Source organism: Carassius carassius, chromosome 43 (genome assembly GCF_963082965.1).
Source record: "Carassius carassius chromosome 43, fCarCar2.1, whole genome shotgun sequence".
Taxonomy (NCBI): domain Eukaryota; kingdom Metazoa; phylum Chordata; class Actinopteri; order Cypriniformes; family Cyprinidae; genus Carassius; species Carassius carassius.
In genome coordinates this window covers 16063330-16080265 of record NC_081797.1, presented here as the reverse complement: position 1 = coordinate 16080265, position 16936 = coordinate 16063330, and the positions used below count along the sequence as shown (strand labels likewise).

Below are 16936 nucleotides of genomic sequence, written 5' to 3'. Positions count from 1 at the left end.
AAAAAAAAAAAAATATGTTAACAAAACTTGGTGTGTAGTTTGCATATTTGGATTTTGAATAATTAGTACCAAGTGAATGTTTATGAAAACAGAGTAATAAAACAAAAAAAACCACACACACAACCTCTACATGCTTTCACACTAACACTTTTGGTGCTTACCCAGGTTCGATTGACGTCAGAGTTGGGTTCATTTGGATGATGTGAACGCTGTCTTGGGAACTCAGGTGCGCACCAATGAACCGTACCCAAGTCTGCTTAAAAACGGTGGTCCGGGGTACGGTTCATGCGAACTCTGGTACGGTTCGCTGCTGATGTTAACGCAAACATCAGCAGCGTGTGTGTGTGTTTCACTCACTTTCCTGACAAGTGTGATTGATGTGCTGCAAACAGAGAGCTGTATATCTAATTTCTGTTTGCCTTCAGTGTTCTTCCGATCATCTGCAGTACATTCGTAAGACAGACGCAAGTGCCGTCATGTACCGAAGCTTTGTAAACAAAACGAACGTTTCAAAAACGTAAATATCTAAAAGTGCAGAGAGCAATGTTATGCATTTGCCACCTTCTCCTGTGCCGTCATTACCTAGCAACGGGGTAAACAGCTGCTGGCTTGATGATGCAAATGAACCACGGTTCAGACCCAAATAACATAATATGAACACAGTCCAGTGGGGGCAGGGGAGGAGGGAGCAATCGAATTCGGGTTCCAAGTGAAGAGAACCAAGTGTGAAAGCACCCTTAAATTGTCACTGAGCTGGGCTGTTATCATAGCAAAGGACAGTTATGTGTCACACCTGAGTGTGTCACCTGACGAAGCGAATCATAAGAGACAGAACGCTCTGTGCTGGCACCTCAAAAACACACTCACGCAATCACATGCTCGAGAGTTTGTATGGACCATCTGTCACACACACACACACACACACACACACACACACACACACACACACACACACACACACACACACACACACACACACACACACAGGCGTGGCTTGTGGACAGTGTGACGGCTGCCATAGTTAAGCTTATGTTGTTTGTCAACTTTCCCTGCATGTAGCAGAGCATTGCACAGTGACCGTCCACGGTGAGTCACGCTACCCAGACGGGACGGCAGCGTTGACTGCCAAAAACTCAGTCAGCGCCATAGAGGTCTAGGTGCTCCACACTCCCAGCATGCAGTGCGGCTGCCAGATGATTTTTAAAGCCACATTTGCACATCACCCACTGAGGAACACAAATACACCCACTGAAAGCTGCCATTTAAAAATATGGTGAGAAGTAGTCAAGAATCCAACCTCCTGTGGTAAACATCCGGCATTTGAAAACAAATGGGATTGCAGATTTGAAAATTAAACTGACACATTATGACACTGGTCTTTGCACTTATTATGTCCACAAAAAAAAAAAATGGGTGAACTGTGATTGATCCCTTTAAATGTTGTTCAAGCTGCAAAGTCGTCCAGACTTTGTGTCGATAAACATAAGTCTGACTCTGTGAGACTGGACTTACACAAGCAGAAAAAAATGTTGATCTGAAAATCTAAAAAATGATGCAACAGGATGATATGGATCACAAAGGCATGCTAGTCAAAAATAAAAATGCTACAAATGACAGAAATGCATCCATTTATTGAAAAGCGTAACGGTTTTGAAAACGAAAACTTATTCAGTCAAAACAGTTTATGGATTTCTGTCTCAGGATAGTGTAATTGTGCAGTAACACTCAAAAATGATATATTTGTTTGTCTCTCGGTTTGAGTTTCCATTTGAAATCTTAAAAATCAATATAAATATCAAGCCAAAAATAGTTCTCAGTGCTTTTAAGGTTTCTTTTTAACTGCAACACAATACACAAACCAACCTGAACTATATAGTTGTGCATTACAAATCATTTTAGCATACCAACATATTATAAACAAATTCTACTTTATGTCAGATGATTGCGATCTTGGCTATTTTAGATACTGCTAGTATTGTTTATAAGACATGACGGCGCTTATTTTTACCTCACCTGCCAAGCATTAAATGAATTCCAGAAATTCCAGTTAAAAGTCAGTATCGTTGATGTAAGTGAGAGCATGCTGTTCTTCCTGATTTTTTGGATATCTGAATATTTCTTTCCCAGCCTGGCGTATGTTTCGACGGAATCCCTTATCCGATGATAGCTGAAAGTGGCACTGTGACAAGAGCGCTAACAAAGAGAGACTGTCAAAAAGTTACGTTAGAGTAGCACAGAACTAAGAAAGGGTTGTTAATTTGATCAATTTGATCAAATTTGATTAAAAGTTGATTAATTTTAGATTAAAATTTAGAATTATGCCTCTATTTAATATGATCATGTTTTTCAAATAGTTCTGACCTTATTAAAATAGTTCATAGTGACACATTAATATTTATAATAGTTATAATAATTGAATAAAAAAAAAAAACTCAGTTTGGGGACATTCCATAATATGGGTGCACTGAAAAGAAGAACAAAAAAACTCAATTTGGCAATTAAATTAAATTAACATATTTAATTTAATTTAATTAAAAGTTTAAATATTATTTTATAATTCATTAAATATATTTGCATTATTTTTTCTTTTCTTTTTTTTCTTTATTGGTGCACTGAAAAACTTTGGTGAGAAATTACTAAGTAGTAAAAAAAAAAACAAAAAAAAAACACAGCAAACAGCCACACAAAATTATATAATTGTTTTTTTTTTTAAAGTATAAAATCTGAAAATAGTGAATTTAACATTTAGATTTTTTTGTGTGTGTTCAAAAGGAAAAATACTGTTCACAAAGAGTCTAAATGTCTATATTCACTTGTAAGAAGCTTTATTTTTGGATTTGGGGTAGTTGCATAGCACTAAAATCCATGGGAAGTCCCCGATTACGCAATCTCGTAATCGTGTGTGTAGGTGTGGTATCAACGTTGTGTAGCTTCTTACCCATCTTGGTTGTCGTCTTCATCCAGATTGGAAAGTAGCTGGGATCCGGCCAGCGAGAGGTCCAGGGCAGCTAGAGGAAGGTCCCTGTAGGTGAAGCTGACCAGCTGCACTGGAGCCATGCACTGGCCTTCATCCTCCACCTGCTGGGAGATCACCTCCAGATCCGGCGCTGCCGCCTGCTGAGGGGGCCTGGGGACACACGGGACACACTACTCTATTGTCTCCTTACTTGAACTGTCCACAAAGACGTTACATACTGAACCAGTGAGTAAATAAAACCATCTACCTGTATCACAGATGGGAAGTCAACATGACGTGAAATTTGACACACTGAACTTTAACATGTTTCTTGTCTTACTGTGAATAATATATCCGTATATCCATTAATACCCTCTAACAACCTTCAGAAACCACCTAGATTCAACTAAACAATTTACAATCATCGCACTGGGAAGTTCATTAGGATTATTCATGTAATGCAAGCAGCTGACTTCCGGCAAACTAATTCATTCATATTAACCATCCATATGAATTGATTCACTAAAATGACTCACTGATTTATTTGAGGCATTGAGTAAAAAGTCATGAATGAATATTTTGAAATATTCAGTTAAGCCTAATTGTTTGCACTGGAAAGTTTTAATGAAACGTTTCATTCGGACGGTTCATGTAAATCAAGCATTTAACGTTTCTGGACCGCTTCATTCACATGAACCATCCAAAAGAACTGATTCACTAAAATGAGTCACTAATTCATTTGAGGCAAATTGTTTGTTTTGGGAATTTAGACTAAGTTTATTGTGAACATGTAAAGCAGCAGTTTACTTGTCAAACTGCTTCATTCATAAGATGCGCCTGAAATAAAGAATTCACGCATTTAAAGGACTCACTGATTCATTTGAGACACTGTGTAGAAGTTATGTGAGAATTTATGATAGCAAAAATATTAGTTTTCAACGGTAATTATAACGATTTAGTGAATCAGTCCATTCAGTTTTGTTATGTAAATCAAACATTTTACATTAGCGAACTGCTTTATTCTCGTGGATTTTATGAAAGAACCGATTCACCAAATGATTCACTGATTTATTTCATGCCATGCGTAGAAGTCCTGAATTTTTGGAAGCAAAATATTTAGTTAAACACATTTGTTTGCACTGGTAAGTTAGACTCCATTTGGTGAAGTTTCACGTAAGCCAAGCAATTTGCTTAAAATAACTACTTAATTAATATGGACCAGCTAATAGAAGTGATTCACTAAAATGAGTCACTGATTCACTTGAGGACTTGTGTAAAGGTTTTTGCAGTTTAGGTAGTGAAATATTAAGTTAAGTGCAGTTTATTTTTAAGGTAGATTGATTTTAATCAGTCAATCAAACTGCTCAGTACACGGTTCAGGTAAATCAAGCATTTTACTTTTGTGAACTGACCTATTTACATCTGAACAAACCAATTTACTAAAATGATTCACTGATTCATGTAGGGCCCTGCATAAAAGTCCATGCGAGACACTGCACATAATTCTTCATAATGTATACTATTTACTTGTTCATAACTAGAAGTGTTTTGATGCTGTCTACAATACATATAAAAAAAATAGGTAGCATTTTGTTGTTTTTGTTTGTTTTTAATTATAATTATTATTATTTCATCCAGTGCTGGGAGTAATGCATTACAAGTAATGCAAGTTACATAATCAGATTACTTTTTTCAAGTAACTAGTAAGGTAACGTATTACTTTTTAATTTTCAATGAAATATCTGAGTTACTATTTTTAAATAAGTAATGCATGTTACTTTGTTTTCCCATTTATTTGCTCACATCTTTCCTGTACCCCTTTTGAGAGAAATTGGGAGTAAGTGCAGAGGCAGTGGCACTATCTTTAGCCTGAGGCTTATTAATTTCAATAAGTAATGCAAATGCTAATTGTTAATTTCACCGACACTGATTTCATCGTTTAGAAATATTTCACAATATAGAGCAAAATGAGTTGCATATCATGTCGACTTCAAACAGCAAACAATAGCAGGGCACATATCAGAAGTGTGCAGCACAAAAACAGAGAATAAGTTGATAAATAAGAGCCCTGGAATTAGCATATGGAAAAATGCCATGTCCAAAGGAGAAAAGACGAAGAGTACAAACACAATACACAAGGGGGACTGTATATATGGTACAAAGAAGATGGGAAAAAAATCATGCCACGGTTAAGAATGCAGGAGAGGTCAGGGATGAGGAGTGTGTTTTATTCCAACAATACATGATGCATGAGACACAAACACAATGAACGACTAGCAACAGGAGAGCGAACTGAATCACAGAAGCCACAGAGACCCAGAATCCCATTATTGAGATGTACTCCCACCGATCACCGACTGAAGCGACTGTGAGACAGACGGGAAGCAAACAGAGGAATCTCAAAAAGGGCACGGCCGCAGACGTGGAATATGGAAATGGAAACCTCAATGGCTACATAAGAAATGCATGAAAGCAGATTAAGTTGAGGCCGGCGTCCCACGTGTCTAGATTGATTCCTAAACCCCGAATATTCATCACGGTCACACCATCCTGGTCCCACAATAATGAGGCATCGGGAGAATTTCAAAGCACAATATAGTGGCAAAACAACAAAGTCCCACAGTTGGATGTAATGGTCAGTTCTGGCCGGTTTTGTCTTTGATTTATTGGATTCAGTGCGCTGATTCTACTCACGTTTGCAGTCTGGGATTGCTGTTCTCAATCTAAGCGCAAACACGACGATGAATATATACTTCTGCAGTGCTTACGCTTAGCTGTTTGCTCTTGATTTCGTGGCGACTTACTGAAACAGTTCACACAAACAAGTGTAAACAATGACAAAATGTAAATTTTTGGTAGAATTACTTCTTTAATTGCAGTGTACAACATGGAAATCATGAAGACCATCTGTGCAGTAAAGACAAGTAGTCGTACTTCCAAAATAAGTGGCAATGTGATAATTTTTAATCATAATGTACGCTCTTAACTGAAATCAATACTCGCGACCCTGAAGACGGCTTAATCAAGGGCAGAAGAAAGGACAGAACGGAGGCAGAGAGGGGCAGAATCCTGGGTTTTGGCTTCTGTCCCAGGCGTGCTGGATGAGGGGAGATAAATTATGCCAGTACAAAGAAAAAAGCAGAGGGGAACAAAAAAGGAAGCTTGGAATACAGAGATGGAGAAGAAAAACGAAATATTACCACTGCGAATACAGGGTCAGTAGAGAGACTACACTGTACTGTATATGTGTGGATTGAAATTGTGAGAAAGTGATTTTATGATAAGAAGTGTCTCTGTTGGATACTGGCCCGTGGCAATCTTTAAAATGTTATTGGCTGTGGACCCAAACGTACTGTAATTTCAATGTACAAAATTAAAGCATCTGAACAGATTATGGTAATGGGAGGAAACAAGGTTAATTGCCTTAAATTTAATGTCACAATGCAAAAAAAAAAAAAACATAACTTTCTTTATATTGTATTTATTATTTCAACTGAAGTTTGCAATAAATGACAGTCGTGTACTGTTCATCATCAATCATAGTTTTACAGAAACCAAAATGCTCCATGACAGCAGCGCTTCGGTCGCACTTCTCCCCAAAATCTCTTTTCACACCCTTCATGCCGGCTGGCTGGTAAAGGACAGCCTCAGCATGTGGCGTCCCGTCCTCCCTGATGCTATCTGCACATTTGGCACTGCTTCCCACCGATTGCTAACAGGACTCTAATCAGTCCTGACATGCACAAACTGTTCAGGGCATCATAATCACATTTTCAAATAACCACATGCAATGCTGTAACCAGTGGGTCCTGTTTGAAATTGTTTAATTTATATGTTCATTCTATTTATTTATTTGTGCTATTTACACAATTTTTAAGTTTCTTTCAAGTTTGTAGGTGTCCAGGCACAGAACCCAAATAATTAAATGTAAAATAGAACTGCAAAGTCTTTACTGTAAAAATAAAATATACAGTCAAACTAAAATCTATTCAGACACCTTTCAGTGTTTCTTACATTATCACAGTTTATTTGCTATAGTTCAGAAATTGGTAATAAAAGATGACAAGGACTCTGTGTCTTGATAATGTCAGATAACTTTGATAGAAAGATATGTAATGGATTACAATCAACCAAAACTTTAATGACAATAGACAATATTTACACAACTATCGATACTTTGTTGACCATTTATGAAGCAATTGTTAATTTTGTTCATTCTGTGGTGTGAAAAGGTTGCATTAACAATTAAAGAAAAAAACACGTAAGCAAAATATGGTAAGGTCGAAGTGTCTGAATAATTTTTGGTCCCAAATGTAATTTTTTTTTTAACCAATTTCACTGGTAGTCTACAGTATGAAGAATTTTTGGGAATAATATGTCACAGTTCGCTTTATTTTGCTAGACTCACAAAAATAAACTATAGTGTCCTGCACCTAGTTAACCAATATAAACAATTATATCTGGTGTCTGAATAATTTTTGGTTTGACTGTGGATTAATTCTTGTTAAAACTACAAAGTAATTCAGTCAAGAGCAGTGAGTGATTTTCTTTCTTTCTTTCATTTTCTTGGATTAACATTAAGGACACCGACAGCAGATAGTAAATTAGCTGCGGTCCCTTTAAGAGACAATGCATCCATTATAATGATAATGATGAATGTTTAAACTGTGATTTGTATTTGTTTGTTCAGGTACAGAAGGACGCAAACTTCCTGAAGGAGAGCTCGGCTCGGTGCTGGTGTCTGTGAGACGCGGCTCTCTGCGTGCACACCGAAAATCTTGTGTTTGAAACCTTTAAACTCTTTTGAATGTTTAAATTAGCAAGGGATAAAAACATGTGAAAATGATAAGCTTTCGTGATGATGCGCAGCAGTGGTTTGTCAACTGTCCTGATCATCTTTTTAGGCTGGCCTCAGTCAGACGGTTGAGTTCGCCAGGGCCCCCCCTCAGCTGCGGGGCCCCTTTAATCATCACCACCTTTCACCCCAGTAGTGACGGCCCTGCTGATGAGTGTTCGCTATAGCGGCGCAATGCTCACATGGAGTTTCCCAAAACCCTCTGAGTTGTAAATTTATGAAAAGCTAATACTAAAATGCTAATAAATCAATAAATAAATACAAATAATTAAAACACTTACTAAAAAGATCTGTTTTGTTTACCTGCATACCAATGTAAAGGTAACTGTAAAATAGAAGAAAAAATTATAAATTCAAATTAAGGCTGTCAAAGTTAATGCGTTAATAATGCATTAACACAAATGAATTTTAACGGCACTAATTTTATTAACACGCGACCGATGACCTAGCCCACAGTTGAAGAAATGGAGATGCACAGTGTTTCCAACTTAGCTACTGTCGCTAGATTTAGTGACGGACCTCCCCTTTTTTTTCCAAAAAAAGGACCTAGCAACAAATCTGGCTGCTTCTTGGACAAACCTTATTTAGTTTCTCTATCTCTCTGCATCTGCTCTGTTCAGTGAGCGGCAGAGAGGAGCAGCACTTTCAGTTAAAACAGATATTATGTTGTTTCTCTAATTTTACATGAAAGTATAGCCAAAATCACAGCAAAAAGAGTAAAAAGAGTAATATAGTGAAATATTTTTACATTTTAAAGGAATAGTTTTCCATTATAATATAAAGGAATAAATGACATTTTAAAATGTATTTAAATACATTTTTTATTATAATTTCCTTTATGACTGTTTTTACTGTATTTTTATTAATCTGCATTACATAATCACATTCCAAAAATAAAGTACTTATATTATGTACTTTAATAATGCCGCACAAAGGCGTGGTTTCATTAACACAGTTAGTGTTGAAGCAGTCATGTCGGGGAGATGCTGTGTGTTTCTAGGAGAAAGAAAATGCTCTTTATTTGTCCTTCTGAAAGTAGATGATTTAGGAATCTTAAAGATTACTTACAATAGAACAGCAATGCATTTTATGGACTACCGTTTCGTGAATCTAGGAGAGGAGGTCATTCTGACTTTGCTACGACAATCTGGTGCTTCTGAATCAGCTACTGTAAGTATGTTATATTTCTGACAAGTGCTTGTGGTGTTCGGCCAATCACAATGCACTGGGTCAGTTGGCCAATCAGAGCAGACTGCGCTTGTCAGAAGGAGGGACTTTGTAGAAAACTATGTGTTTGAAAGAGACGGGGCATAGAGGACCTACAATAATGTACAGTATTTGAAAAATAATGTGTTTTTTGAACATTAAAGCATGTCAACATATTCTGTTACACCAAATACACAAAATAATGATCTTTAAAACAGCATCATATGACCACTTTAATACTGAGAATTGGACTTTAATATAAAGTGTTACACACACATAAATACACATTTTCAATTTAGAAGGGGTTCTGCTATATCTTCTATAATTATTTTTATTTCGACTGACTGAACGACTTAAACTAGCTGGCGTCTCACTTTGCCCCCAGTGAGTTTACAGCGCACAGTCATAAATCAGCTGGAGAGAATCAATAGAAATAAATAAGAAAGTAGCCCACAGGGATGAACATTAACCCCCACCTACCAGTTTTATGGGTTGCTGCATTTTCCAGCTTTATAGCTTCGATTCATCGTAAATAAAGGCTGGTTACCAAAAATGTGTATTTACAAACATACCTCAATAGTGTCTGTCAAATGAAAGAACTGCTAAGCTTGAGGGGGCTATATATATTTGCATATTACATAATTTTTAGTATTTACATTTAATAAATGATTATAATAAAAATGCATATAAATTACAAAGAAATCATTTGCACAATTGAATCCATAGCCTTTTTTTCTTTTAATGGTCTTCCAAATAAATTGTGTGGGGTATTCCAGAAACCCTTTAGGAATTAAAATAATAAAAATGTTTTGTTAATGTTAAGAAACTTCCAAAAGGAGCTCGAGCGTGAGTAAACCATAAAAATATTCAATTATGGGCGAACTATTCCTTTAACACACGATTCCTTTAAAAAATAATGGTTCTCTTAGAAGCAATTCAGCTCAGTAAAAGTTACTGTAAGCATAAAAGCTATGATGTTGATTCTAATTACTATTTTCAATTTTTAATAACTATATAACTAAATAATTATATTTTAAATAACCAACTATAACAATCACCAACAACTCAAATATCAAATATATTTACAGTTCACCAACGTTTATGCCCCAAAAACCATGAACAACACTAAGCCAGTCTATGTTTTGTAAGTTTTTGGACGCGGAGACCAATATTACTGAAATTATGAACTCTTAATCTAAATATTTAATTGTTTTAATTAATATATTATACATTTCAATATTAATTTAATTTAATTTAACCATGCTGGATCACGACAAGTCCAATGTGCAAACAAAAGGTATAAAAATTTCACAAAAATTATGATTTTTCATTACTTCTGTTGAAAATGACATCAGCTGAACATTTTACTATTTATACAGAGGTGTTATTTTGTACTTGTAAATTGAAATGAAGTAAAAACATCCATCTAAAAGTTTCTCTTTTATATCAAGTTCCCATAGTACAGTTTTGAGTTATGAGATTCAGTGACCTTCTAAGACAATAAAATGCTGTTTCAGCATGGGATGCACTAAAGTCATCGTAACGTCCCTTGATGGGCTACCATACACACTAAACACACTGCAAATCACAGAGGAGATATCATCTCTATGGCTCTGAACTCGTGGTTTGCAGAGGACAATAACAATACGCTTGAAAACTGATTGCATTACGACTGTGGCCTGCAAACTTTTGGTGATATAGGTGAGAAGTTATATACTACAAAGTCTACACATAGGCCTTGAAACAAGGTAGTAAAACTGCATATAGGGTACCAAAGGGGTGTCAGGTGATATCCTGGTAACATCTGTTAGACCTTCAGTGCCAGATGCTGCAACCAGCATTCATCCAGCGAGCCATTGAGCAAGTCAGCAGGTTGTTTTGTCACCAGCTGTGAGATTCCCATGTCAAAGTCAAGTGCTTGCATTGGTCGGCCTTGATGTAATAATGTCTGAAAGATTCACTTCATTCTTCTGCCACAGTCTTATCGTGGAGACACGTGTGACATTGAACGGTATTTCGAGGTTAAATAACAATGCAGCTTTGTGTATTATGAACTAGAAAAAAAGTGTGTCAGCATATTGTGGGCCCAAAAAAGATTCACTTGGACCAAACCCAAGATACAAAGCAAGTTATTTTGAAGAATATTTTGATCAGAACAGATGTCTGGTGTTGTAAGTCAGAGTGTTTGCATGACCCCTTTTTCTGCAGAGCCATTAAAGGCTATGCATCAAAGCTATGAGAAATTAAAGCATATGGTGCAGTGCACAAACACGGCACATTTGGTGTCCCATTACTTGTTTTTAAAGCATTGGTGGCACTAATCCCATGTATTTTTGTTGTGTTATTATGAACCATTAGATGGGTTGGATAAACTATCATGTAATGTAAAACTAATACTGAATGAAAAGTAACTTGTTTTAAACACCAACTGGTGATATTTTTGTAAATTGACCTTCTCAACTGTATCCATCAAACAATGTCATTGTAATTTTTACACACTTGTGTTTGACTGATATTCAATTTGCTGCAGTAAAATATATATTTTAATTAGTGGTGGGCCGTTATTGGCGTTAACGTGCTGCGTTAACGTGAGACTCTTATCGGGCGATAAAAAAAATATCACTGTTAATTTATTCTCAAAGTTGGGTTGGGAGCTGGGTCTATACTAACTGTACTAAATGTAACTGATGACTTTCACCTTGATATTTTATATAACCGACTGGCTGAGGCCAGCCTAAAAAGATGCTCAGGACAGTTGACGGGCCACTGCTGTGCATCGTCATGAAAGCTTATCTTTTTCACGAGTTTTTAAGCCTTACCGCTTGTGGATTTAAACATTAAAGCATCCAAACACAAGACACGGAAAAGATGAACAGTTTAGCTGGTTACTCGCGTGCTGTGTTCGGTGCGCACGAGAGAGAGAGCCGCGTATCACGGACAGCGACACTGAATCGAGCTCTCTTCTGCGAAGTTCTCCTCGAAGTCCCTCCTGCACCTGAACGAACAAATACAAATCGCAGTTTGAACAAACAAAAAGATGTGAAAGAGCCCAATTCAGTACTCGCGGTGTTCTGGTGTTCAGGGCTCACGCAGGCGTCTCAAAACACTTGAACATCGAATTTGCTTATTTTTGCTCTTGTGCCGACAAATACATACAAAATATGTCAAAATATCCACCTTGGAATCTATGCTCGAAAAAACTGTCAGTTATTTATTAAGTGAAAGTAAACAGTTGAAGAAAAAAATGGGATGTGTATTATATTGAATGCGTTCATCGTCTCTTAAAGTGACCGCGCCTAATTTAGCTACTGGCTGCTGTAATGTTAATCCAAGAAAATGAAAGAAAATCACTCACTGCTCTTGACTGAATTACTTTGTAGTTTTAACAGTCAAACAAAAAATTATTCAGACACCAGATATCATTTTTGATATATATAGCAAAACTGTAATAATGTGAGAAATGTTGAAGGTGTCTGAATAAATGTAGGTTTGATTGTATATTTCATTTTTACATTGAAGACTAGCCAGTGCTAATTTACATTTAATTATTTGGTTTCTGTACCCTGACAAACTTGAAAAAAATGTAAACATTGTGTAAATAGCACAAATAAATAAAAATAAACGAAAATACAAATTAAACAATTTCAAACGATCGCTGCACTGCTGCAGACGCAACGCTCCTGGAATGCAACTGGAATCCGTTAACATGGGTGCGTAAAAAAAATATGCAAATATGTATGAAACAGGCGTAAGGTTGAATTGAATTTTTTTTGCAAAAAAAAATGTAACTCTAACAATCTATTCTCAATTACAAGCAAATTTTTATTTACAAATAAATAGGTAAATATATAGAATATATGTAAAATTGTTTCCTGTGTACAACCCTGTTGATTTGCCCCAATTACAAAAATGTAACATGATCTAGTAGTAACGTGAATCTAAATGGCTTCTCACACAAAGACAAATAATTGAATTCAATTTTTTTTACATTTTGACACAACTTGTTTATCAATTTGCACTGGCTACCAATAGCTGCTCGCATAAAATTCAAGGCATTGATGTTTGCCTACAAAACTACCATTGGCTCTGCACCCTCTTACCTAAATTCATTACTTCAGACTTATGTGCCCTCTAGAAGTTTGCGTTCTGCAAGTGAACGTCGCTTGATTGTGCCATCCCAAAAAAGCCCAAAGTCACTTTTACGGACTTTTAAATTAAATGTTCCCTCCTGGTGGAATGACCTCCCCAACTCAATCTGAGCAGCTGAGTCCTTAGCCATCTTCAAGAATCGGCTTAAAACACATCTCTTCCATCTTTATTTGACCCTCTAACTTTATCACTCACTATTCTAATTCTATTCTTAAAAAAAAATCTAACTACCTTTCTAATCTTTTTGTATTCTATTTTATTTTCATTTATTATGCAATTGTGTGTGTGTGTGTATATATAAAGACCTCTAACACTAGCTGGCTCTATTCTTTTTCTATTCTATCTGTTTTCATTTTATTTATTATATTATTTAAAAGCCCATGCTACGTGTACTGTGTTAAGCTAACTGAGACTTTTTGTTGTTTTTGATTGCTTTCACTGTCTTCATTTGTAAGACGCTTTGGATAAAAGTGTCTGCTAAATGAATAAATGTAAATGTAATATAAATGTAACTCGTGTTCAACCCTGTTACCAAAACAAGTAGTAACACGATTTAAATGGTATTTTACAAACAGACAAATAATATAATTAAATTTTTTTCCAATAAAAAAAAATCAACCAAACATGTTTTTCTTTAATTTATTGGAATTCTATTATCATTGGTATCTAAATCAGCATTTTGAGCCTTTTAAAGTCTTTCGAGTAACAGCTTAATTAAGGATATATTTTTGACCCTGTTACACATTTATGTGTGTGTTCTATATTTATTGAATTAATCAAATGATTGATTAATTAATTATATTTTCTAAAAAAAAAAAAAATTAAGTGGAATTAAATCAGTATATATATATATATATATATATATATATATATATATATATATATATAAGCCCCAAATTATTGTAACAGGGTTGAAAAAAAGGACAAAACTCATTTAATTATTATATTCTCATTTAATTTGTACCCTGTTTATGGAAAGTGGCATATTACTGCATCTGTAGATCATAAGTTATATGAACATGACAAAAAGCAGATTGTGTAATTATAACATAATGAAATCATAAACAGTGACTGTTAGTAAATCTGGATGGTACTATAGTCTTCAAAGAGAACAAGCAGAGAGGACGCTGTTGTAAATGTTGAATATCACAATGAGAAAATGATCAGCTTTTTCGCAAAACTACAAGACAGACCTCATTAGACAGAACAGTGGAGGCTAAATGTTTGCTGACCTGTTTCAAGCATAAAGGCATCCTCAGGGTGTGTCAGAGTGCATGTAAGCATGCGTGTGTGAAAACATGAGCACATAAATATGCATGCACGTGTGCACAATCACTTCCGTACACACACACACACACACACACACCTTGTGTAGTGAATAGAAGGACACATATAAACAATAACAACATGACCAGATGATGTTCAGTACACGGTCAGAAAATACTGAAGAAAATCTGTCACGACTGTAGAATGACAACATTGGACCTACTTAAGTTCCCATTCAGTCAGTCACGTTCAATGTTACGAATGGGATCTCGCCCGAGAGCCCAATCACCTTCGAGTGGAACAAAAAGAGCCAATGGTACACAAAGTACCTTGGTCTGCGGGATTTGCATCGCGAGCTCCGCCCCACATAGGGGGTATATAAGGAGCAACGCGAGCAACTCGCATTCAAGCTTTCGCTTTGGAGCCGAGCACATCGTGTGCTGCTTTCACTGGAGTGCTACAAGCAAGAGCTGGTGTTGGTGTGACGGCGCGATTCAGCGGTTCGTCTGGGTTTCCTGCGACAGCTCCCGCGTTCCCCTGAGCGCTTCAACACCTCTGAAAGAGCAAATTTCTTTCACAAAAGAGATACAGGCCGATTTGCGTCTTTTTAAAGATTTTATTTCACCGTGTGTTTCTGGGTGCGGTCGATACATCGCTCCTCGTGACGGCCACGATCATTGTGTCACGTGTCTGGGCTTCCAGCACGCTGAGACTGCGTTTGTGGATGGCTCATGTTCTCATTGCGGGGACATGACCATCTCGGCGTTGAGATCGAAACTCGATTACCTTAAAAGGTATAGAGTCCCCTCTGCCACACCCCGTTCTAGCTCTTCTCATAAGAGGGCTACTTCGGCTCTTACGAAGTCCTCGGGAGATGAGGATTCGGCTGCGTTGCCTCCCTCAGGAGTGCCAGCGTTGTCCGAGTCCGATCCCGAGCTGACGGCCAAGGGGTATGCTGGGATTCCCCCGGTGGAGCGTTCTGTTGCGATGCAACTGTGTCCACAGAGCAGGGCCAGGGCCGCTTCTGCCCTGCATGCCATGGCCTCACTTCAGGTCTATCAGGCCAAGCTGCTCCGGCAGCTGCACGAGGGCAGTGCTGACCCAGGGGTTTTGCAAGAGGCGCGCACTGCTACCGACCTCGCTCTCCGGGCGACGAAGGTCACTGCGCGCTCCTTGGGTCAGGTGATGTCCACTTTGGTGGTCCAGGAGCCCCACCTTTGGCTGAACCTGGTAGACATGAGGGAGTCTGATCGGGCTCAGCTCCTCAACTCCCCGGTCTCCCAGGATGGCCTCTTCGGCGACGTGGTAGAGAGCTTTGCCCAGCAGTTCTCTGCCGCCCAGAAGCAGTCTGAGGCCATAAGACACATCCTGCCCCGGCGGTCCACTGCTGCCGCCGGCGCAGCTGCCTCAGCCTGCTCGTCGCCGAGGGCGCCCCCCTGTGGCCTCCTCCACTCCCGCTCGGCCACAGCAGCAGCCTTCACCCCGGCCGCAGCGAGGAGATGGCCGGAGAAGGGCGGCACAACCCGTCTCTGCCCCTAAGCCTGCCAAACGCCAGGCTAAGCGGCGTTCCTGAGACGGGCGACCCGGCGTTGGAGACGTCAGCTCATCAGGAGATGGTAGCAGGACCACTCCTTCCCCCGGAGGAAGGCCGGGGGAGAATCCTTTGTTCTCGTTTTCTTTTTGTTCTGCCACTGGCCACTCTCATTCTCCTCTCCCCTTGCCAGTTTCCATGCAAATCCGGCTTAAGAGCACTTCGCCTTCTCATGCCCTCTTTGCTACTTGGAGTCAGACGAGTGCCTGCACTCCGCCCCCGCTAAGGGACGCTATGACTCCCATGCCGGGGCTGTCTGCTCCACCACGCTGCCCCACTGTGGGTACGCCTGTAGTCCCCTTGACCCCGCTGGTTCGGTTCCTGGGAGCCTGGCTAGAGCTCCCCAGGCCTTCCCGCTGGCTCATCCTGATGCTCAGGCTCGGCTACGCGATTCAGTTCGCCCGGCGTCCCCTCAGGTTTCGGGGTGTCCATGCGACGATGGTGGGCAAAGATGCCCCTGTCATGCGCACGGAGGTCGCAATCCTGCTGGCAAAGGGCACGATAGAGCCGGTCCCTCCAAAAGTCCGCCATTTACAGCCCTTACTTCATAGTACCCAAGAAGACAGGTGAGTTATGGCCAATCCTGGACTTGCGTGCCTCGAACTGAGCTCTGCACAGACTCCCGTTCAAGATGCTAACGCCCAAGCGCATTTTCGAATGCATTCGTCCGATGGATTGGTTTGCAACGATCGACCTGAAGGACGTGTACTTTCATGTCTCCATTCTTCCTCGACACAGACCGTTTCTTCGGTTTGCTTTCAAGGCAGGCATATCAGTACAAGGTTCTCCCATTCGGGTTGGCCCTGTCTCCCCGCGTCTTTAAGAAGGTCGCAGAGGGAGCCCTGGCTCCTCTTAGGGAACAAGGTGTCCGAATCCTCAACTACCTCGATGACTGGCTGATCCTAGCTCACTC

The 16936-nt window shown here is 38.8% G+C and overlaps 1 protein-coding gene across 2 annotated transcripts in view; it reads right to left on the bottom strand.

The window, feature by feature from the left end:
* tmem266 (transmembrane protein 266) overlaps nt 1-16936 on the bottom strand; it is a 63478-nt gene that overhangs the window by 32952 nt on the left and 13590 nt on the right. Inside the window, exon 3 of one of the 2 annotated variants that reach the window (XM_059536365.1) lies at nt 2939-3127. The exons of the other annotated variant lie outside the window; for it this stretch is intronic. Coding sequence (XP_059392348.1) covers nt 2939-3127 — 189 coding nt within the window. The remainder of the gene's footprint in view (nt 1-2938; nt 3128-16936) is intronic. 2 annotated transcript variants of the gene reach the window in all.